The sequence below is a fragment of the Stenella coeruleoalba genome (assembly GCF_951394435.1).
Source record: "Stenella coeruleoalba genome assembly, chromosome: 19".
Classification (NCBI taxonomy): Eukaryota; Metazoa; Chordata; class Mammalia; order Artiodactyla; family Delphinidae; genus Stenella; species Stenella coeruleoalba.
The window spans coordinates 46,305,018-46,328,509 of NC_137165.1; the positions used below are offsets into that span (position 1 = coordinate 46,305,018).

A 23,492-nucleotide genomic window follows, 5' to 3' on the forward strand; every position below is an offset into this window, starting at 1 on the left:
GCTTGTCACTTGGAGGAACGCGTGGTGAGACAGGGAAAGACTGATGGGAAGTGTGGAGACCTGGAGTGACTTGGAGCAAGCCATTCAACCTGAGTCTTCATGTCTTCCCCTGTTGAAGGAGAGGTTGCTGTCATCTCTGCGCTCATCTTTGTAGCTAGCTCTCAAAGTCGGCAAGTCTGTGACTGTTTCTGCCTGAGCGAATGACAGCTCGTGTGAAGAAAGCAGGTGTGCCAGTGCTCCTTTGGCTTTATTACCCGCCCCCTCCTCCCAGAACAGCTCCTCTATTCTTCCCCCCGCCTTCTGACAGCCCCCCTTCCCCAGTCCGCAGGTGAGCCGGGGGCTCTGAGCACCGCCCCAGGCGCCTGCGGAAGCTAAACTCTCCCCTACCCGCGCAGGCCACACCCTCTCCCCCCAGGGCCTCGTGAAGAAGCTGGACCGGGCGACCATCCTTAACCCTATCCGGCAGCACTAGCGGCACTGCGGACAGCTCCCCCACTTTGTCACTCCCGAGTCCAGAGAGCCCTGGGGCGGCGAGGCCGGGAGATTGAGCGTCAGAGACCGCTGGGCCCCGGGTCCCTGCGCCGAGGCTGTGAGATGGAAGGGGAGGGCACGCTGGCAGGCTGGGGTGTTCCAGCAAACTGCTGGGTCCCTCAGCTTCAGAGGTGTGTGTGTGCGTTAGGGGGCTTCTTTCTAGCCTCCCTTGTGAGAACCTGACCTAAGGCCCATCCGCCACCCCCGGGCTGCATCTCGCAGGGGGCCGCCTCGGGCTGGCGCCCTTGCCTGGGGCGGGCCAGGAAGCCTCGGTCCCCGCCCCGCTCCGTTAGGCCCGCGTAGCGGCCGGGGGACTTTGGAGCCGAGGAGGAAGCGCGGCGGGGCGGGGAGGTGAGGGTGTGTCGGAAGGCGGCGGCGGCTGTCGGGTTTTATAACCCGCGGGGCGGGCGCGGCGCGGGAGAAGGGGCTGCACCGCGCACCGCGCCATGGGGGCCGCGTCGGGCCGCCGGTGGCCGCGGCCGCCGCTGCTGTCGTTGCTGCTGCTGCTGCTGCCACCACCGCTGCCTGTGGTCCTGGCGCTCGACCCCGCGTTGCAGCCGGGGAACTTTTCCGCCGACGAGGCCGGTGCGCAGGTCTTCGCAAAGAGCTTCAATTCGAGCGCCGAGCAGGTGCTGTTCCACAGCACGGCCGCCAGCTGGGCGCACGACACCAACATCACCGAGGAAAACGCGCGGCGCCAGGTGGGCGCGCGGGCCCGGGGCGGGGGCGGGGCCCGGGCGCCCAATCACAGGCGGGCGGACGGGCGCTGGGGGGCGGGGAGTCATCGCCCCGCGTGCGCCCCCGGCCCCTGAGCGGTGGGGACCGGGCTGGGCCAGCCGGCCTCCCCGCTAACCCCCAACCCCAACGCCGTCCCAGCAAGACAGGCGGTCGGTTTCCTAGCACGGTGCTGGGCACATGCCCAGTAAGGAACCGAATGGATGAGGCTGGCCCCTCTGACCCCGAGTCCCCCCAGGTGGCAGCGCCTGGGGTTGACGACGGGCTGGGCCAGCGGCAGTCTTCGCTGAGGGTGCCCGCTCTGCTCTGGGTTCTCATCCTCTCCGACTGCAACGTACCCCTCTCTCACTGTGCCTGTCATCGCTCACCACAGTTCACACTCTTCCCCCGCCTCTCCTGGCCCCAGTTTCTGCTCCACCGCCTCCCTGAGGCAGACTCCCCCAGTTCTTCACCCCGAGGGCCCAGGAGGAGGGAGCCGTGCTCCCACAAGCCCCAGTCTCCTGAAGCCCTTGGCCTTCCTCCCCTCCCCCGCGCCACGGCTTCCCCTATTTACCCTCTCGTGCCCTCCTGGTACCCACAGGAGGAGGCAGCCCTAATCAGCCAGGAGTTTTCAGAGGTCTGGGGCCAGAAGGCCAAGGCTCTGTTCGACCCAATCTGGCAGCACTTCACCGACCCCACGCTGCGACGCATCATCAGTGCCGTGCGCACCCTGGGCCCTGCCAACCTGCCCCTGGAGGAGCGGCAGCAGGTGGGCCTGGTGGAGCGGTGGATGCAGAAGTGGCCTGGGTGCCCCCATTGCCCCGGAGGGGTGGGGCCTGGCAGGGAGGGACCCTGGGATCTCTACCGGCCCCGACTGTAGGGGAAGCCCCGCAAACACAGAACGGATTCCTGAAGTACTGATCTTCCTTGGAGCTGGAGTGAGAGAAGTTCATTTCTATCAAAGCAAGTATTATGGAGCAGAAAGCAAAATTCAAATAAAGAGAAAAGGATGAAACAGGGGTTTTCAAACTTTCTCCATAGGTGGTTTGGTTTATGGGCTTCCTCAGAAAGATTGGGAAGGGCTGAGAAGGCATCAAGGTCAGAGAATGAGAGGGGTTTGCCCTCGCTCAAGGTGGTGGCTGGGCTCAGAATTGAACCCTGATCCCTAATTCTCAGGACACTAGTTTCCCAGGCTGCTCCACTGGAAGGGGAATCCGTGCATTCATGCTCAGCTGTGCTCTGGGTGCCACAGCGTGGCCTTGCCCTAGCCACGTCCCCCTCTCCAGGCATCTCCCCTTTTCCTCCCAGCGGAAAGAGTAGAGGGCGCCAGATTACCTCCAAGGGCTGTTCATCGCTAACATTTTCTCAACTCTAACTCCCCAGTACAACTCTCTGCTAAGCAACATGTCCAGGATTTACTCCACGGCCAAGGTCTGCTTCCCCAACAAGACTGCCACCTGCTGGTCCCTGGACCCAGGTACTGCCCTGTGTCTACTCTCTCTGTCTTCGGGGGCTTCCTACCCTTCCCCATTGGCCTGCTGCACTCAGGAGGATGACGTGTTTTTGCAGAGAGAGTGGGTAAACTCAAAGGCATTAACCTCCAATTGGGACTGGACTGTCAGATGCCCCCAGACCCCTGCTCCTCCAGGCAAACTGATTTCTGGAATCTCCAGCCTCCAGCCCCCGCTCCACCCCCACATGCCTGTGTGCTTTTTCCTCTCTCATCACAACCGGCTTTCCTCCTGGCTGCCTGGTTTTCCCTTTCATGGGTCCTCTCATTCCCCACAAGAGTGCTCCACAGGCCTTAGACCCCTCATGGCTTCCCTTGCAAACCTCCTCCTCTCCCCCCACAGCTCCCCCGCCCCGCCACCTACCAGGCAGCCTTGAGGTCAGCCACTCCGTCCAAGGAGCCATGAAGGGTCTGCCTATGTTTCAAGTTGTGGGTGTCCTCTTGGTGTCAGCCACCTTAGAATAATCATTTCCTGGGAACCAGGACCCTGCCTGGCTCCTTACTTTGTATAGCTCCCAGTGCCATCCTGTCCAGCTTGTAGGTTGCCCTTGACTTTGAGGGTATCATGATGCTGAGGAAGTAGGTGGAGATGGTGAGGACCGGTGTGGGAGCTCTGGTGAAGGCTACTGCTGACTTCAACGCAGAAGTCTCCAAACTGACCCTGCTCACCTGTGTCTCAGAGCTCACCAACATCCTGGCTGCGTCGCGAAGCTATGCCCTGCTACTCTATGCCTGGGAGGGCTGGCACAACGCTGTGGGCATCCCGCTGAAACCCCTGTACCAGAAGTTCACTGCCCTCAGCAACGCGGCCTACAAGCAGGATGGTGAGCATGGCCACCCTGTCCCTTTTGTGGGCGTTTCCCTCTCATCTTCTCTCTCCACTGAGCCCCGCCCCCTGAGGCAAGCAGAGCGGCTATTACAGTGACTCCATACACTGGTCCAAGGTCACACAGATAGTGGATGGTGGCATGGGCATTAGCCCCATCGCCCTCATGCTGCGCTCCTGGCACTCCTCCCAGCCCTAGGGCTCAACCTTGCCTCTCCTGCTCTCTAGGATCTGTTTAGCTGGAGTTGGAGCAACCCGTAGTTAGAAGATTGTAGAGCAGCAACCCCCAAGCTCTCCCTTCCAGCTAGCAGGCAGATACACTGGCCCTGAGCCGGGAGAACGGCCAGGTGGTAGCTGGGAGGCGGAGGGGCCAGAGCCTGGGGCCTGAGCTGCACCCCAACGCCACCCTCCGGCTAGGCTTCTCAGACACGGGGGCCTACTGGCGCTCCTGGTACGACTCCCCCACCTTCACGGAGGATCTGGAGCACCTGTACCATCAGTTAGAGCCCCTGTACCTGAACCTCCACGCCTACGTCCGCCGCGCACTGCACCGCCGATACGGGGACAGATTCATCAACCTCAGGGGACCCATCCCTGCTCACCTGCTGGGTAAGGACCTGGCCTTGCCACCACACATGTCCAGGGTCCTCCTCATCGTGTGTCACATTTCAGAGCCCCGCACTGCTCGATCCCCTGCACATGAGCCCATAAAGCAGGTGACCCTCCTCATGGTCACTACTGTTCCTACTTTTCACACGGGGACACTGAGGCTTAGGGTGCGCGAGTGACTTGGCAGAGGGCAGAAAACTATTAAAAGGCAGAGCCAGGAGTCACACTGGAGGCTTTAGCTCCAGGTCCAGTGGAGGAGGAGAAATAAGCCTAGTTTATGCCCCAGGAAGCCAGCCCTGTGGCCCTGCGTCAGGGTTGGGAGGCAGGGACCCTGGCACCGTCAGAAAGGACCCAGCAGCATCACCTGGGCTCACACTTGGCCTCTGCCAGCCCCAGGGAACGTGGAGCACTCGGGGGTGTGGGTGGGACTGATGTGTGAGCCAGCTGAGAGGGCAGTGGCCCTGCAGCACCCTGGGTCCAGACACCAGGCGCCCAGGGTGCCGTTCAGTGACACACATGGGGAAGCAGGCACTGGCTGGACTGGGAGCCAAGCTGTCTGGCTCCCCTCCTCTGTCTAGGGGACATGTGGGCCCAGAGCTGGGACAAAATCTACGACATGGTGGTGCCTTTCTCTGACAAGCCCAATCTTGACGTTACCAGTACTATGGTGCAGAAGGTAAGCTCGGAGTCAGGCCAGGTGGGGGCCACAGGAGTGAACCAGACATGAGGAGAGGGACGGGAAGGGACCTCAGTCCCTCCCTTTCTACAGAGCAGCAGCCTGGAGTGTGTGTCCAAGCCATGAGCTGGGGTCTGTGTCCTCGTCCTCGCTGAGCTGCCAATCCCTCCTCCGGGGCCCCTCGGGAGTGGGGGCTGTGAGCATCGGTCCATCCACTCTAGCCAGCAGGGGCCGGACATCTGGGAAGGGAGGCCCCAGAGCAGAGGTGCTTTTCATGAGCAGGGAGCTGAGCTGGGTGGGGGACCACAGACGTGCCCCTGGGGCAGCCATGGCGGGCTCCAGCGGCTGGCCCCTGACCCGTGCGAACACCCCTACCAGGGATGGAACGCTACACACATGTTCCGGGTGGCAGAGGAGTTCTTCACCTCCCTAGGGCTCTTGCCCATGCCTCCTGAGTTCTGGGCAGAGTCCATGCTGGAGAAACCAAGCGACGGGCGTGAGGTGGTGTGCCACGCCTCCGCCTGGGATTTCTACAACAGGAAAGACTTCAGGTCTCGATTCGGGAGGAGGGTTCTGGGGCTCCCACAGGGCAGGCAGCCTGGGCACGGAGAAGCCAGTTCCCAGGCCCGCCTCTAACCCAGCCCCAGCACTGGCTGGGGGCGGGGTCCCTTCCCTGGGCAGCTTTGACAGGCAGTCAGCTCTGTACCTTGGAACGGAGGGAAAAGGCCAGAGTGTGGGCTGGGGCAGGGGAAAGTGTTTGCCTGTTTCCGCCCGCTCCTTCGAGCCCCGGGGCAGTGCCCACCTGGCTCCTTTCCCTCAGGCGCCAGCCCCACTGTTCTCTGGTTCCTGCCCCACCCATCCTTCACCCTCACCCACGCCCTCTCCCCACCCCAGGATCAAGCAGTGCACGCAGGTCACTATGGACCAGCTGTCCACGGTGCACCACGAGATGGGCCACGTGCAGTACTACCTGCAGTACAAGGACCAACACGTCTCCCTGCGCCAAGGCGCCAACCCCGGCTTCCATGAGGCCATCGGGGATGTGATGGCACTCTCCGTCTCCACTCCTGCACATCTGCACAAAATTGGCCTGCTGGACCATGTCACCAACGACAAGGGTATGGGGGTGGGTGGAGAGAGCCCAGTGCAGCCGCCCCCCCCAGACCCCGCTGGATCCCACAGCAGGCCCGCACTTGTCCCCACTCCCCTCTGCCCTTCTTGTTTCTGCCTCACTGCCCCATGTCAGGCAGGTTTGGGGATCCACCCAGACCCTCACAGCCCACCCTGAGTCCCAACTCCACTGCCCAAGCTCCCTCTTCCAAGCGGGGCCCCAAGGTCCCAAAGCCTGGCGCTCCCTTCTATGCGTCTGCCCAGCCTCACCTCCTGCTGGCTTCTCCCCAGGCCCACCCTGTCCCAGCTGGACTCCCCTCTCCCTCTGACCTCTCTCTTTTCATCTCCCCACAGAAAGCGACATCAATTACTTGTTAAAGATGGCACTGGAAAAAATTGCGTTCCTGCCCTTTGGCTACTTGGTGGACCAGTGGCGTTGGGGGGTCTTTAGTGGGCGTACCCCCCCTTCCCTCTACAACTATGACTGGTGGTATCTTCGGTGAGCAAAGCAGGACCGGGAAGGGCCTAATCCCAAACGGCCCTCCCCCCGCTCCCGGGCAACCTGCCTCCTGCCTCCCTCCTCTCTAATGATGCCTCCATCCTCTTCCGCAAGGCATTCTTTCCTGCCTAAAACTTCCTCCGTCAGGCAGTCTCTCCTGGTTCGCCAGGATGGGGAAGGTATGGCCCGTGGGAATGTCTGCTTAGCAGACTTTTCTGCAAAGGTAAAATCAGCCTGTGTACAACCCTTGGGTCCTAAGACAATTTAACCACATCCTCTTCCAGAACCAAGTATCAGGGGATCTGTCCTCCAGTTGTCCGAAACGAAACCCACTTTGACGCTGGAGCCAAGTTTCATGTCCCAAATGTGACACCATACATCAGGTACTATTGCCCCCACTTCCAGCACACCTTTAGCCCCCTTCCCCCTACTCTGGGACCCCCATTCCCAGGGCTTGTTCCCACACCCTTCTGGACCCCTCAACGGCCTGGAATTTGAGGGGGCCTCTCTCCTGAGCCAAGCTCGGTTCTCCCTTCTCCCCCAGGCAGCCCCTGGTCTGGCCTCTGCCCAGCGGAAGCTGGCTGGGACCTGGGCGAGGGGCCTCCACCATCCCCCTCATGCCCACCCTGTGCCTGCAGGTACTTCGTGAGTTTTGTCCTGCAGTTCCAGCTCCATCAAGCCCTGTGCAAGGAGGCGGGCCACCAGGGCCCGCTGCACCAGTGCGACATCTACCAGTCCACCCAGGCGGGGGCCAAGCTCCGGTGTGTGGGGCACAGGGAGGGCAGTGGGAAGTGAGGGGAGCGACCAGTGAAGGGCATGCCAGTGAGGGCACCACCACCAGACCAGTGGAGGGGGCCTTTCTCCCCTCCCCCTCCCTTTCTTTCTCTCGTCGAATGTTTATTGAGTGGGCCTCTTGGCTGGCATGGGGCAAAACATACGTTCCCCCCTTCACAGAGCTCCTAGGCCCTGGGTCTTAATGCTGCTGTTCTTGCCATCCAGTGGGGGCAGAAGTGGCCGGAGATGGGGCAGGTGGGCCAGGGCAGCGGTAGTGGCCCCTGGCCCGAGAGCCCTGTGCCCACTGTGCCCGCTCTGCCTGACAGGGCACTGCTGCAGGCAGGCTCCTCACGGCCCTGGCAGGAGGTGCTGAAGGACATGGTCGGCTCAGATTCCCTGGACGCTCAGCCGCTGCTCAACTACTTCCAGCCGGTCACACAGTGGCTACAAGAGCAGAACCGGCAGAATGGCGAGGTCCTGGGCTGGCCAGAATATCAGTGGCGCCCACCGATGCCCGACAATTACCCAGAGGGCATTGGTAAGGCCCGAGGGAGCCTGGGGCGGGGCGCTACCGCAGGTTCTCAGTTCCAGGCTCGGGACCAGGCCCCCGGTTCATGGTTCCCCATCAGCTTCTCCCAGCCGGGCCCTGGCGCCCTGCCTGCAGGGCCAGGCAGCCCCCTGAGCTGGTTGGCAGGGCCCTGGGGTGGGGCGGGCACATCTTTCCCAGCATCCTGGGGAGGGCAGGCCCAGATCTGAGGCCCCGGCCGGGGGTTGGCTGGCAGGCACACTGCTCTATGAGGTCACGCTGACGTCACACTGCAGGCTCCGCTCTTATAGGCCAGGGGGAGGGGCTGCAGGACTCTGCTCTCCTGCTGCCATGGGCCAAGGTTGGGCTGCTCCGGGACTGTCCCGCCTCCTCCTCCTCCTCCTGCTCTGCTGTGGGCGCCCCCTGCTGGCCCCTGGCCAGGGGACCACCGGCCAGGTGTCAGTCAGCCAGGGAACAGCCAGCAGCCAGACGACTACCCGCCACTCGACAACCAGCAGCCCGAAAACCCAGAGCCCAAGTGGGACCAGCTGGGGGCCGGGGCGGGGAGGCCGGGGCAGCAGTGGAAGGGCAGGGGGAGTCCTGTCTGTGTCTCTCTGCTCTGTCCCACAGACCTGGTGTCCGACGAGGCTGAGGCCAGCAGGTTTGTGGAGGAATATGACCGGAGATCCCGGGTGGTGTGGAACGAGTATGCCGAGGCCAGCTGGGATTATAATACCAACATCACCAAGGAGGGCAGCAAGATACTGGTAGGGGCCCCTGCACGCCCCCTTCCCCCCACCAGAGCTCGCGCACAGACTCAGCACACGTCTGCTCCTCCCCCGGGGGCCACCCTCTGAAACCCAAGGCACTGCAGGCCGCCCTTCCGCCCCCGACGTCACCTCAGTGGGAACAGGCTGTCAGAATTTGTGAAGAATCCCAATGGCATATTGAAAAGCGTCCAATTTCAGGCACACACCCAGTGCCTAAACAAGTTGCCTTATCATTCACAACCAACCCGTTGTTGGTAACGGAATAATTTGTAGATAAGTGATGCTAAAGTCAGTTTTTAAAAAGATTGAACGCTCCCGTTTGCCACCATTGAGAGGGCTGTGCGTCCCCTCCAACCCCCCTCCCCGCCTGTGTGGCTGAGCGCTGACTAACCAAGGTGAGCCGCAGAGGACTAACATTTCTTGAAGACCCACTGTGTGCCGGCCACTTTTCCTTGGCACTGGACATCTGTTGCCTCATTGATTCCTCAACAGCCTTGCAAAACCAGTGACCTTATTCGCATTTTACAGCTGGGACCCTGAGGCTCAGAGAGGCCACAGAGCAGACACCAGGCTGCATCTATCCTAACAGCCTTTAGGACACGGGGTGGGGTTTCCTTCTCTGCCGCTGCCATCAGATGTCTTGCTCGAAATGGCCATCTGTTGAGGGGCAGGTACTGCACACAGGATGTTATAGACAGTCCGGGTCGAAGAGGGTCTTCATAGGCAAAGGCAGCCACTTGGTGAAACCGGCCCCACCCTGACACCCTCAGTCCCTTTGGCTCCCCTCAAGGCGCCTCCTCCCAGGAGGCCTTTCTAGAGCTCCTGGGCCTCATGATACGGTTCCCCCGTGCCTTCAGCTGGAGAAGAACGTACAGATGGCAAACCACACTGTCAAGTACGGCACCTGGGCCAGGAAGTTTGACGTGACCAACTTCCAGAACGCCACCATGAAGCGGATGATAAAGAAGATTCAGGATCTAGAGCGGGCGGCGCTGCCTGTCAGGGAGCTGGAGCAGGTGTGTGCCTCGTGGGGCGCATGGGGCGGAGGATCCAGGGTCAGGGGAGGGTCCTAGCTCGGGGGACAGCGTCTGGCCTTCATGCTGCTTCCCCTTCCTCGATTTGCCGTGTCGTGACATCTGGCACGTCAACACACACCTACAAACTTACTGAGAAGGCAGAGCTCTGGGAGCACCCGCCTCAGCTGCAGAGCCCCGGTCCACGATGGTGCCGGGGGCGGAGCAGGGAGCCCAGGGCTCAAGCTGGCCGCCCCTCTCCTTCCCCCTGCAGTACAACCAGATCCTGCTGGACATGGAGACCACTTACAGCGTGGCCTCTGTGTGCCATAGCAACGGCACTTGTCTGCAGCTCGAGCCTGGTGAGCACACGTGGGGAGCGAGAGGGAGGCCTGGGGAGGTCAGGGGTGCTGGCCGTGAAAGGGCGGAGTTCACGTCTGACTCACGGGGTCCGCGCGCCCGGGAGACTCACTTCCCTGTCTCCCACCGGTGGTGCTCCTCTGCCCCTGCTTAGAACCGACACCTCCTTCATCGCTGCCCTGGTCCCCTGCCCTGCCCTTGGCTCCGCCCGTCCGCTCCCGCTGGGTCCCCTCTGTTCCTCCCTCCACTCCGCCCTTCAGAGCAGGTGTATCTCAAATTCATCTCTCAGGGGCTTGGACTCCCCAGTAGGGAGAGTAACTCTAGGCATCTCCCCTCTGCGCTCTTTCCTTGATCCGATCCACCTTCCCCATCTTCCCTGGCCCTTCCCTGGCCCCCTCCTCCACCCAGAAGTTGAAGCCTCAGCCAGCAGAAGCCACGTCCACGCCATTCCCACTTCACTCCCTCTGCCGCCACTCGTCACTGGAAGGAGTGGGCCAGCTCTGGCCTGTCCTGTTTCTCTCGCAGGAGACTGGCTGGTCCTTCTTACCTTCTCCTCTTTGAAGGAGCTCAGCCCCGACACCCCAGTACCTGCGCACAGATACACTCCCTTCCCTCTCTGACCCGTGCTTCCCAGGGTCGAGGAGCCAGAGGCATAAACATTTTTCCTGAGGAGTCTCCACCCAGAAGCAGTCTCTTCCTGGCCCTCCGCCCAGCTCCCACATTAGAACAATGACAAACAGAAGGGGAAATGGAAAATAAACAGGAGAGAGAAACAGTTTTCCTGGGACAGGGTTTGGCCTGAGGGTTGTGTATGTGGGTAGGCACGCAAAGTGGGGGGAAGGGGATGTGCATTTGTGTGCATTTATGGAGAAGAGCATTAAAGGGAGTATGGCCTTCACCCCCCATCGGTCAGCCCCTTAATCCAGGGCTGGGCCATCAGGTCACTGCCAGTAGTAAAAATAAGAAGCACCCACAAAAACAGAACACTCACATCAGCAGAGGACAAAATTCTCAAGATATGTTTTTTCCCCCAATAAAATTAACTTGAATGTACTTTTTCTGTGAAGAGTAGGTAGCGCATAGCATGTTTCAGGATAGAGCACAAGTCCATGAGGTGTGGATGCCCTCAGGCCTCCGTCTCAGGCCAGGCCGGGCAGGAAGGGGAGCCACCTTCAGAACCGACACGTGAGCTCACACCATCCTCATCCCAGCTCTGTGAGGTAGATGTGAGCTCCGTGTAATCCCTAAGCCAGGAGGCCACTCGTATAGTCACGGCTTTGACAGGACACAAACGCAAGATTTCTGGCTCCCTGATGATGCTTGAATGGATCTCTGTACTTTGCCTTCACAGCTGTTCTTTTATTAATCAGTCCAGTCACAATGTGGGAAAGATGCCCTGGGCCCTGTGGGGACGTGGGGATGAAGGAGGCACTGTCCCTGCCCAGGGGCGTCCTGCCCCTGGGCCGGCATAATCCCCATTTCATAGTCAGGGAAGGAGGGGTCCCGTGATTCACCCAAGGTGATTTCGAGGTCAGGAGGAAACCGAACAAGAACTCGGGTCTTTTGACCTCCAAGCCATTTCTCCCAGGGAGGTGGTGGGCAGGGAACGAGTTGGGAGCAGCGGCTCTGGGGTCTGGGCCCTTTGTGCCCCAGCTCAGCCACTTGCTGGCTGGGGAACGCAGCCGTGTCACCAAACCGCTTGCGTGGAAAGAGGGTCAAGGGCATCCCTCACAGGGCTGTTGCAGCCCTGCAGTTGCCTGAGATTGTGTACGGGAAGCGCTGAGCCCCGGGCCTGGCGCCCTGTAAGCCCCATGGAAAGGGCACCAGCCTGTCTCCAAGTTCCCTCGACTTGCTGCCTGTACAGTCCCTTTCCAGTTTTATTCCACCTCTGAAGGAGGTGGGAGGTGAGCCAAGAGCTGGAGGCTTAAAGCCATCCAATCCCTCCCACCTAGATCTGACACATCTGATGGCCACATCCCGGAACTATGAAGAACTGCTGTGGGCATGGAAGGGCTGGCGAGACAAGGTGGGGAGATCCATCCTCCCATATTTCCCCCAATATGTGGAGCTCAGCAACAAGGCTGCCAGGCTCAATGGTGAGTCCTCTCTGCCAGTGTCACTGGCTGTCGGGTCCCAGCCCCCAGCGAGGCCCTCAGAAAGGTCCTCTGAAACCCAAGAGGTGAGGGGGGAGGAGGCAGGGCGCTCAGGGGTTGGTCAGGTGTTGAGAGCCTGGCTGTGTCCCCTCTGCAGGCTACAAGGACGGAGGGGACTCCTGGAGATCTATGTACGAGATGCCATTCCTGGAGTACGAGCTGGAGCACCTCTTCCAGGAGCTGCAGCCGCTCTACCTGAACCTGCACGCCTACGTGCGCCGGGCCCTGCATCGCTTCTACGGGTCCGAGCTCATCAACCTGGAGGGCCCCATCCCAGCCCACCTGCTGGGTGAGGGCAAGTGAGACAGTCAACAGTATGAGGGAGGGGGCAGCCCAGGGCTGGCCAGAGGGCAGAGGGCAGACTGGGAAGGGTCTGCAGATGACACCTGAGGCTGGGGAATGTTGCCAGGGCTGGAGTGGGGTCGGGGCTGGGGGTGGGGAGAAGAGCCCCCTCCCTGCATTTGGTGCCACGTTTGCTACAGATCCACGTTACACAGGTCATCAGGGATGGGGCAGTGGGCGGAGTTCATAGGCCTGTCGTGGGGAGACCACATCACCCGTCGCAGCTCCAGGCAGCATGAGGGAGAGGAGGGGGCCGTGAGTGGGAGCTGAGAAGGCCTCCCCAGGAGGTGGCATGTGAGCAGAGCCCTGAAAGATGAGAGGTTCTGACAGATGGAGAAAGTAGTCGTGCGGAGAGAAAGGCAGACATGACATTCAGGCAAAGGGAGCTGTGAGAGTGTAGATCCTCCTCAACTTTGGGCGCCTCATTCTCCAGGGGTTGTAAACTCAGATGCCCTGAACACTTGAAGCAGGCAGTGGAGGACAATAAGGGATGGTGGGGACTGCGGCAAAGTAGAGGCTACTGGGTTCCTGTCTCTGTCGGGCCATCGGGAACACGTTTCTGGGTGCTTCTTACTGTGAACAGAGAGGCCAGGCGGGGCCATGGACCATTGACAAATCAGAGGGAGACCACCCCCCGCCCAGCTTTGGGTCTAGCTCTGCTCAGCCTAGAGGGTCTTTGCAGCCCAAGAGACCAGCCATTTTTGGTCCCTCTGTTGTGAGACCAGAGAATATCAGCTCCATGGCGGAGAAACACAGACCCCGGGAGGGAACACAGGTGCCCGGCTGGCCCTGGGAGCTGGGGCTTAGAGCTGAGCCCCCAAGACGAGCAGAGCAGCCAGGCCCAGGCTCGCTCCCCCCTCCCATTCTCGCTTCTCACTCACTCTGACTCTCACTGGTTTGCACTGTAGGCTCCACTTGATGTCAGCTCAAGCTTAGTCCCCTTTGGCTGTCAGAGCCTCTCCAAATGTATTTCTGCACCTTTCCACTCATTCTGAATAGCTTCCTTATCTCCACTCTTGTGGTGAATGCAGAGGCATCAGCCTCTCCAAAAGGAGGGTGGTTCTTGCCAGCTGACCTGTAAACTGACCTCAGGCGACAGGGAGGGGACAGAGCAGTGGCTGGTCAGATTATGATCAGTGTTCCCTCCCCCTGCATGACGGTGCTGAGCCTAAGATCTAACACCTGTCTCTCGTCTCTCCGCCATCTCTTCCTCTACCCGCCTCCAGGGAACATGTGGGCACAGAGCTGGTCCAACATCTATGACTTGGTAGTACCCTTCCCTTCAGCCCCCAGGATGGATGCCACAGAGGCCATGATAAAGCAGGTCCGCACCGACCCCCTCCTTGCACCCCTGCTCCTCCAGGGCACAGGGGAGGGGGACCCTGCCCAGGTGGGAGAGGGCCCTCTGATTCAAGACTCCCAGCTTGGCCCTCTCCCAGGGCCCTCCCACTGCGGCACACAGTCCATCCCCACAATCCCCAGCTTCGGCAGAGCTCCCTCTGCTTGCAGGGCTGGACACCCCAAAGGATGTTTAAGGAAGCAGACAGTTTCTTCACCTCCCTGGGGCTGCTGCCCGTGCCCCCCGAGTTCTGGAGCAAGTCTATGCTGGAGAAGCCGACCGATGGGCGGGAGGTGGTGTGCCACGCCTCCGCCTGGGACTTCTTCAACGGCAAGGACTTCAGGTATGTCTGGGCTACAGGCCAGGGGGACCTGGTCCTGAGCCCAGAGGACAAGGAGACGAGTCAAGTACAGGCTCCGCTGCTGTCTCCTCAGCCAGAACAGGGGACGGAGGGTTAAGAGAGTTGGGTCTGGCCGCAGCTTAGCCACTGGCTTGTGGCAGGGTCTCCTCGAGTGCTGACCAGCTCTGTCAGCCCAGCGTTCAAGGTCCCAGTCCTGGGGGTGAGCCCCACGTGAGCTGCCAGCCTTCCCTCCCTCTCAGGCGGCCCCTGTGTACAGCTGGCCCTCTCCCTGAGTGCCTGTGCCTTAACACGGAGGCACATGGGGACGTGGGGGCTTTGCACAGATCCACTCTCACCACTGATGGGCTCAGAAGCTGTCTTCATTGGAGGACAGTGTTTCAGTTACCTACTGCTGCATAACAAACCAGCCCAAAACCTAGTGGTGTAAAACAACCATTTGCTTACGCTCATGATTTTATGGGCCAAGAATTCAGGCACAGTGGAAATGGCTTGTCCTGCTCTGCAGTGGTGGAGAGCTCCGCAGGGCTAGAGAGGGCTGGCGTGGCTCAGTGGGGCCGTCTATCTGGGGCTGTGCTTCCGGCTGTCTGTTCGGTTCCTCAGTTTTTCTCTGTGTGGCACGTGCTGGGGCAGGGACGTTCACGTTGGGCTCCTTCACTCACGTGCTGGGCACCTGGGCTGGCATGGCTGGAGCAGCTGGGGTTTGGTGGGACATCTCTCTCCAGGAAAGCTTGGACTTCCTCACAGTATGGCAGCCTTAGGTGGTCAGATTTTTTATTTTTTACCTGGAGGCTGGCATCCCCAGAGCAAAAGTAGAAGTAGCCAGATCTCTTAAAGACTAAGTCTAAAATTGGGACAGGTCACTTCTACCACATTTCATTGGCTAAAGCAAGTCACAAGGCCAACCCAGTTTCAAGAGAAGGTAAAGAAGATTCCACCTCTCGGGAGAAGTGTCTGATGAAGTGTCTCTTATGAGAAGAGTGGGCACAGAGATCCTGGGACAAAGCAGCCAGTTTCACTGGCTCACCTGGCCTTGGGTCCTTCCTTCAAAGGCACAAGGACCAGAGCTGTAGGGCTGGGCGCAGACAGAATCAAGGGGGTGAGGGCTCTTTGGGGATCTTCCTTGTATGGGGAGTCATAGCAGAAGGTGGACAGCTCCCAACCTCATTGTCACCAGGGTGCTGGGCAGCTCTTTCCCTAGAATGACAGACAAAGGGGGTCAACTGAGCTGAAGAGCTCTGGTTAGATCCAAGGGAGAATTGCTTTGGCTCACAGAAGATGGAAAGTGATGCAGCCTCTGGCTTGGACTGCTCAGCAGATGTCCCTCTAGTCCTGGCCCTGAGAAATCCTGGGATGAATATCCTTGCTGGCATTGGGCACAAGGGATGCAGAAGAGCTCAGACGCTGTTGTTTCCTTCAGGAAGCCTAAGTCTTGGGAGAGACAAAGCACGTAATGAGGAACCACATGACTCACATGACCCAAGCCCTACACGGACCGTGACCGAGGGTCCCCATGCCTCTAGAGCACATACTTCGTACAGTTAGGAAGCCACACGGCTGTGTGGGCTGGAGTCAGTTGTTCAGGGAAGTTGGGGGCAGAGGAATAGTCTGGAGGACCAGACGTTCGGGGCTTCTAACCCCCAGATTCCCTCTATTTCCCCTTTCGGCTTTCCTTCCCATAATGCTGTGTTCCTTGCATAAAGCAGTCCTGTGGGTACGCTCTGCATCCAGTAAGGACAGAAGGTCCCTTTGCCCCAGGGATCCTCACTGCCCCCTTCCACACCGTCTCCCCACCCCCGTGTTCCCAGGATCAAGCAGTGCACCACTGTGAACATGGAGGACCTGGTGGTGGCCCACCATGAAATGGGCCACATACAGTATTTCATGCAGTACAAGGACTTGCCGGTGACCTTCCGGGAGGGTGCCAACCCTGGTTTTCACGAGGCCATTGGGGATGTGCTGGCCCTCTCAGTGTCTACCCCCAAGCACCTGCACAAGATCAACCTGCTGAGCAGTGGGGACGGCAGCTATGGTGAGAGAGGAACGGGGAGATCCTAGTGGGCAGAGGGGCCAAGAAGGGGCAAGCCTGGGAGGCGGAGAGAGGAGACTTCATAGCCCACAGGCAGAGCTGGGACAGAACAGTGGGGAACAAGAGGGGCAACCAGCAGGGAGAGTGGGAGGATGAAACCCATACCATCCCAAGAGGCAGGTCGCAGGACCCAGAGAGGTACAGCTCGCCCCGCCCGCTCCCCCCATCGCGCCCATCACAGCCCCACTGCTAGGAGGCAGGCCTGGATCTGATGCCAGGGCCCCCTTCCCTTGGCAGAGGAGGACATCAACTTTCTGATGAAGATGGCGCTCGACAAGATCGCCTTTGTTCCCTTCAGCTATCTTGTGGACCAGTGGCGCTGGAGGGTGTTTGACGGAAGCATCACCAAGGAGAACTACAACCAGGAGTGGTGGAGCCTCAGGTTCTGGAATGCTGCTGTGGGCTGGGGGGGCCTCCGTGCCGGGGTGTTTGCACCTGTATCCGTGTGCACATGGTGCGTCTGCGTCTGTGGCGTCTAGGGGTGTGTGTGTGTGTAAGTGCCGTGATGCGCAGAGGCACAGCACACAGGAGTCTGGAGCGCCCAGTGCAGGCGCCATACTTCAAATCGAAAACACCAACTCTCCCGGCTTGATTCTTCCCAAACCCTCCCTCTAATGTGTCTTCCTCCCCAACAGGCTGAAGTACCAGGGCCTCTGTCCCCCAGTGGCCAGGTCTCAAGGCGACTTTGACCCAGGGGCCAAGTTCCACATTCCTTCAAGCGTGCCATATATCAGGTAACAGGAAAGGGAGGAGGGTGCCGTGAGGGGCAGCGCCTCCGCTCAGCGTTCGGGCTGCCCTTGCTGCTGCCCCCCGGCAGCTACCGTCAGGGCGACCTGGGCACCCGGCTGCATGGCCCACTGTGTCTGGGCCACTCACCTGTGACCGGGCCACTCACCTGTGACCAAGGCTGGCCGTTGTTTCACTCTTGTGATGTGACAAGAGCCCGCACCCTCTTGACAGCTGAAAACAAAAACTTCACTATAACTGGCAAATGCTTATAAGACCTTTGTTAGTTAACATTAACCATGACCCACGGCCGGATCATGACCTGAGCACTGTTTTTTTATTTTTACAAGATTGTGATTCCCTTACTATATACTGAACGTATTTCCTCTGATATAACTTAAGTTGTACCTGGAATACCTTCTATCCACTAGAACTAGGATTAGAGACCCAGCTAGATTGGGAGTCTGTATTATTAGGGGCATGGGGTCATAGGCTGGGGCCCAGACAGAACTGGGTTCAAATCTCGTCTCCACAACTCTGTTTCCTTGAGTAAATTCCTCAGTCTCTGTAAGCATCATTTTCCTCAGCTGTGGAATCCTATTTCACAGGATCATTGCAAGAGCTAACTTCTTATCACACTGTCGAATACATAGCATGTTTGGGAACTGGTGGCCATAACCCACCATTATTAAGTTACTGACTTTTTTTTTCTCTTTTAAAAAATTTATTTATTTTTGGTTAGGTTGGGTTTTTGTTGCTGCGCGCGGGCTTTCTCTAGTTGCGGTACACGGGCTTCTCATTGCGGTGGCTTCCCTTGCTGCAGAGCATGGCCTCTAGGCGCACGGGCTTCAGTGGTTGTGGCACATGGGCTCAGTAGTTGTGGCTCGCAGGCTTAGTAGCTGTGGCGCACGGGCTTAGTTGCTCCGCGGCATGTGGGATCTTCCCAGACCAGGGCTCAAACCCATGTCCCCTGCAATGGCAGGCGGATTCTTAACCACTGCACCACCAGGGAAGTCCCTAAGTCACTGTCTTAAATGGAATACAGAAACATAGCCGCGTTGTGAGTCATGCAGCCATAGCGTGAATGCACCCAGCGCAGCCCCTTTCCCTCCATGTGCTGCAGGGGAGCACTTGCTGGGGACTAGGAAGGGTGATTAGAGGATCTGGAGCCCTTCCCAGAGGTAGGGATCTGGGGACACCTCAGGGTAGAGGGCTGGGGGCCCCTGGGCTGCAAGTAGCCCAGGCCACCCGTGAGGCAGGACGTAGAGGGCACCCCAGCCCTTGCCTCCTTTGCTCCCCGGAAGGCAGTGAGGGAGGGCTTATGCCCACTGTGCCCAGTCCTCCACCCCAGCACCTGGCACAACGTCAGCACATAGTCAAGACCTAATAAGTAAGCATAGGGTGGGTGAATTCTGTCCCCGAGTCCAGAAAGAAAGAGAAAGCCTGCTCAGATGCTCCAGAGAGCATAGGTGGGCAGGGAGCCAAGGAGACTCAAGGGCGCAGCACAGGCCTGACCCGGCCAGTGTGCCAGGATGACCCGCAGGGAGGGCCTCCGCCCGCCTTCCCGAAGGATTTCTGAGCTTCCAAGCTGGCACTCACTTTCACACAGAAGCCAGGCCCATGTGATGGTTAGCTTCCGAGCTTAGCACAGATAATTCTCTAGGCGGGGGTGCGCAGAGGGGATGCACTCCAAATTCTGACCAGCAGCCTTGGCGAAGCACTTTAGGAAATGCCAGGAAAGTCAGTGACACACGGCTTGTGCCCAGCCTTCAAAGCGGGAGGCCTGCCCTGCTGGTTCAGGACATTCACAACCTCCCCAGGCTCGGAGAGGCGACCCCCACCTGCACCGGCAGACTTCTGCAGGGAATTCCTGCTGCCAAATTTGGGATAAAGGAGGTCCTTCGGGCTGGCCTCCCTGCCTCGTCAGAGAGGTGACCCCTTGGGCAACACCCGGCCTCTCCATGCACGTAGCCCAGGGACGGAGACCTCGCTGCGTCCAGAGCAGCCTGCCACGTCCGTCCGTGAAGGGCTCTGCCAGTGCCCCTGCCCCTCCTCGCCCACGAGGGACGCCCAGAGGCGCTCAGAGTAGGCCCTGCTGAGAAGTGCAGGCAGCCGCGTGGGCGTGGGCGGGAGGTGCCGGGGCGGAGGCAGTGGTGGCCGGGGGCGGTGACACCGCCCCTCCGCCCTGGTCCCAGGCCTCGCCTGTCCTCCCGCAGGTATTTCGTCAGCTTCGTCATCCAGTTCCAGTTCCACGAGGCGCTGTGTCAGGCGGCGGGCCACAAGGGCCCCCTGCACAAGTGCGACATCTACCAGTCCCAGGAGGCCGGGAAGCGCCTGGCGTGAGTCTCCTCTGGTGTCCCCCTGCCTGCTGTCCACCCTCTGACCTACTTCCCAGGGCCTGAGGAGCCCCTCCCCCAGCCCGCCCCCGACCTGCCCTGCGCGGGCCTCTCAGGCCGAGGGAAGCTGGCGCGGGGAGGTGGGGTACAGAGAGAACCCGTACGAGGCTGGGGCAGACGGGCAGGGAGCCCCGAGGCCTGTCCCTCTGACTCGGTCCCCTTCCCGGGGCTCCCCCAGCGACGCCATGAAGCTGGGCTTCAGTCGGCCGTGGCCCGAAGCCATGCGGCTCATCACGGGCCAGCCCAAGATGTCGGCCGCTGCCATGATGACCTACTTCAAGCCGCTGCTGGACTGGCTCGTGACCGAGAACACGCGGCACGGGGAGAAGCTGGGCTGGCCGCAGTACAACTGGATGCCAAACTCAGGTACCGCCACCCACCCCCCTCGGCCCCAGGCCGCCCTGGGGCTTGCGCAGGGCCAGGCCCCCCCAGGTTCAGGCAGGTGGGAGGCCGACCTCCGGGCGGGGGCGGGTGGGAAGCCAGCCCGTGGCCCGGGACCGGCCCAGCGCCCGCTCTCCTTCCTCCCTTCCCAGCTCGCTCGGAAGCCTCCTTCCCGGGCTCCGGCCGTGTCAGCTTCCTGGGCCTGAACCTGGAGGAGCAGCAGGCCCGCGTGGGCCAGTGGGTGCTGCTCTTCCTGGGCGTCGCCCTGCTGGTGGCCACCCTGGGCCTCGCCTACCGGCTCTTCAGCATCCGCCACCACAGCCTCCACCACCCCCACAGCGCGTCCCAGTTTGGCTCCGAGGTGGAGCTCAGACACTCCTGAGATGAGGGCTGGGCGGGCCTGCCGGGGAATGCGCCACCGGGAGACCCAGGGACCGGGAAGGCCCGGGGATGGGCTGACAACCCGCCACTGCTCTCAAGGCTCACCCCAGCCCTCCTCCCCCCTCCCGCCCCTCCTCCCGCCCCTCCTCCCCCTCCCGCCCCTCCTCCCCCCTCCCCCTCCCTCCCCCTCCCCCTCCCGCCCCTCCCGCCCCTCCTCCCCCCTCCTCCAGTGCTCTGGACCATGAACCACCTTGGCCCCCTGGCCCCTGGGGACCAGGCCACCTAACATGGAACCCCCTCCCCATCTCTCTCTGAATTCAATTAAAGGTCCTGCCCTCCCCATCTGTGTCCATGTCCCTCACAGGGAAGCCAGGGACAGGGGAAGCTCTCTCACCTCCTGACAGTCAAGGGGTCACTTCTCGGGGGTCTTCATCCTCCTCCAAGAAGAGGCTGGAAAATACCCAGAGCTCTGGCCCCAGCACCCCCCAGCGCCCATCCCAGTCTCCCCTTCAGCCGGGGCAGCTGGCCCCTGTCCTGCCATGGCAGGCAGCCCCTGCCAGGCCTGGACACCAACTCAGGAGGGCTCTGGGCAGCAAAGAGGAAGCAGACATTCTGGGCTTCTGGAGCCCTGCCCCAGCTGTTCCATAAATGGCTAAGTCCCCCAGATGGAAGGCTCCGGGCTGCCCTCTGGTTCCCTCGGGAGGGCGCCTTGCATGCTGAGGCTGTAGAACTGGCCAGCTGACCCCGGCGTCACCTCAGGCGCCTGCCTGCCCCAGTTCCATTTCCACTCGAAACAGTGGACAGAGCCACCAGAGTATTGCCCACAGGGCCCGGGGTCAGGACCCGTCACCCCAGCTAGGCAGTAGCTGGTGCCCACGCAGGGACTGACTGCTAGGGGACACCCCTGCCCATCCCCCCAGCACATGCCCTCACCCTGAGCCTTCCTTGGAAGGCCATTATGGGTTTGAGGGAGTATCATTTTGAGAGACATTTAAAAATCTCTTATCTACATGTTTATTGTAGAAAATCTAGAAAACACAGAATAGTATAAAGAAAATAAAAGCCCTTTATGTCAACACAGAGATAAGCACTGTTGACATTTGGTGTATATCTTTCCAGCCTTTTTTTCTCAGCACATATTTTAAGTGGAGTCACACTGTATTTACAGTTGTATAACCTTTTTTCCAGTTAACATGACTAGACCTATTTTTTTAGATATTTAAATGCCAAACCTAGAAACTGTCCAAAGGCTGGCCGCCTCTGTGGAGACCCTCGGCCTTGAGCCTCTTCTCGGTTTTTCTGATGACTTGGCCCAGCCCCTAGTATCTGTCCCCCAACATCCTTTAGTCCACAGCTTTTGCCCAGCCCCCCAGTCTCCAGCTGCCATTGTGTGTGTGTGTGTGTGTGTGTATGTGTCTGTGATTGTGTGTGTGTGTCTGTGTGTGTATGTTGTACATAGACTTAATTGTACAGGCCTGTTCCATGGGGCATGACGTGGAGTTGAGGTATTTTGGATTTGCAAGAGGGTGGAAGTTTATGATTACTTAGAACAATGGAATCTATAAACATAGCCTCTAAATAGTTCCAAGCCTTCTACCACCAAAGACTTCTGTAATTACCCCCCTCCCCAGCCTGATGTTTCAAAAACTGTTTGCTAGACGAAGGTCACTGTCACATCACCCCTTTCCTATCTTTATGAATGACATAGGTTCCTGCTGCCTGTCAGAGCTGTGGGCAGCGTGAGAGCAGCAGCATTCAACACCCAAAGGTCTGAGGTGCAAAGAAGACTTAACAGCCTTATCCACTAGGCCTCTTGAGATATTAAAACTGTTCAGACTCCTGTTTCTGCCTCCTCGGATGAGCGAGGAGGGGCCGTGTCTACCTGGGAGGTGGCCTAGGGAAGAGGAGGTGGTGACAGCAGGAAGAGGGGCTGTTCCAACATTTTCTCCCAGTGGCCTGAAGGCTGAGCCCTGCCCTGCGCTGCCCGTCAAGCAGTCATTTCTCAGTGACAGCTCTGACGCACACAGGCCAGGGGTGATGGTGGTTTCTCTGATCTCCCCACCCTGCCCCCAGCTGCTCACTGTGGCGCTCATGAGTGAGTCCAGTGGCTTTGGATTAGGCCTGAGTCAAATCCCACCTCTGCACTTACCACCTATGTGACCTTGAGTGATTTACTTCCATTTTCTGAGCCTCCATTTTCACACGTGTGAGATGGTTCTTATGATGCTGCTTATAATTATGATGGTTCTTATGACGCTGCCTCATGATTGCTGCAGTTGATCGAATGAGATAATACAAATTCCCGGTGCCTAGTCTCCTCTCTTTGTAATGACTGCATCATCTCCTGATAAAGATTGCTTCATATCTGCCTCCCACTTCAAACATCCCTTCGAGTTGCAAACTGGAGAGCTGGAAGGGCAAGCCCCTCACTAGAGAGACAGAGAAAGTCTTCCAGAGCAGCTCACTGCCAGCTGGATAGACATTTCTCATGATTCCTCCGTGCACCATCGGACGCTCTCGCCCCGGCAGTGCAGTGAGCTTGTTCACTTCAGGGACTCGGCTTCCATCAGTTCTCAAGACGCTCAGCCGTCATCTCCTCGTCCTTTTCAGTCTCCTCTTCGGGACTCCTGCCAGACCCAGCTTGGAGCTTCTTTCTTTGTCCTCTGTGTCTCCTCATTCCCACTCGTATTTCTCATCTCTTTTTTGTCCTGTGCTCCAAGCGATTTTCCCCAGCTGTGTCTTAGCCTGTGCATCGAGATTACTGTTTTTCCAATTTAATAACTATATTTTTTATTTTTGCATCTCTGTTACTTTCAAACCTACTGTGTTTCCACAAAAGTCTATCCTTGCTTCACAGATCCTGTTCCTTCTCTCATCCCTTTAAAGACCTTTTTTTTAAACTGTTGTAACATATACATAACATTTACCATTTTAACTTTTTTTTATTTTTAATTTATTTTTGGCTGCATTGGGTCTTCGTTGTTGTGCTGTGCAGGCTTTCTCTAGTTGGGGCGAGTGGGGGCTACTCTTTGTTGCGGAGCACGGGCTCTAGGCACGCGGGCTTCAGTAGTTGTGGCGCACAGGCTTAGTTGCTCCGCGGCATGTGGGATCTTCCTGGACCAGGGCTTGAACCCACGTCGCCTGCTTTGGCAGGCGGATTCTTAACCACTGCACCACCAGGGAAGTCCCATTAACCATATTTAAGTGTACAGTTAAAAATGGCATTGAGTATATTCAATTGTTGTGCAACCATCACCACATCTGTTCAAGTCTCTGACTTCTTTTGAGTATACACCCCAAATTGAAATTCCTGGATCATATGGTAATTCTACGCTGTTTTCCACAGTGCCTGAGCCATTTTATAGTCCCACCAGCAGTGCACGAGGGTTCCAGTTTCTGTACGTGTTGG

General features: G+C 59.0%; 1 protein-coding gene across 1 annotated transcript; it reads left to right on the top strand.

Annotated features, from left to right (window-relative positions):
- The first annotated feature begins 943 nt into the window (after positions 1-943).
- On the top strand, positions 944-20,324 carry LOC307177036 (angiotensin-converting enzyme). The gene is made up of 25 exons (XM_079903721.1): positions 944-1,232; positions 1,847-2,014; positions 2,629-2,722; positions 3,436-3,579; positions 3,999-4,190; positions 4,769-4,866; positions 5,245-5,417; positions 5,761-5,984; positions 6,331-6,475; positions 6,760-6,858; positions 7,114-7,236; positions 7,576-7,787; positions 8,406-8,542; positions 9,403-9,561; positions 9,833-9,920; positions 11,871-12,014; positions 12,169-12,360; positions 13,640-13,737; positions 13,923-14,095; positions 15,919-16,142; positions 16,437-16,581; positions 16,835-16,933; positions 19,142-19,264; positions 19,500-19,687; positions 19,855-20,324. The coding sequence occupies exons 1-25, from the start codon at positions 978-980 to the stop codon at positions 20,082-20,084; spliced, it is 3,927 nt and encodes a 1,308-aa protein (XP_079759847.1). The 5' UTR covers positions 944-977; the 3' UTR covers positions 20,085-20,324.
- The last annotated feature ends 3,168 nt before the right edge of the window (positions 20,325-23,492 follow it).

Excerpts from the sequence above, each read along its gene's own strand:
- LOC307177036 (XM_079903721.1), top strand. The coding sequence starts at position 978 with ATGGGGGCCGCGTCGGGCCGCCGGTGGCCGCGGCCGCCGCTGCTGTCG. Across the intron at positions 8,543-9,402 it reads AGGAGGGCAGCAAGATACTG|CTGGAGAAGAACGTACAGAT; the intron begins GTAGGGGCCCCT and ends CCGTGCCTTCAG. Across the intron at positions 19,265-19,499 it reads GAGGCCGGGAAGCGCCTGGC|CGACGCCATGAAGCTGGGCT; the intron begins GTGAGTCTCCTC and ends GGGCTCCCCCAG.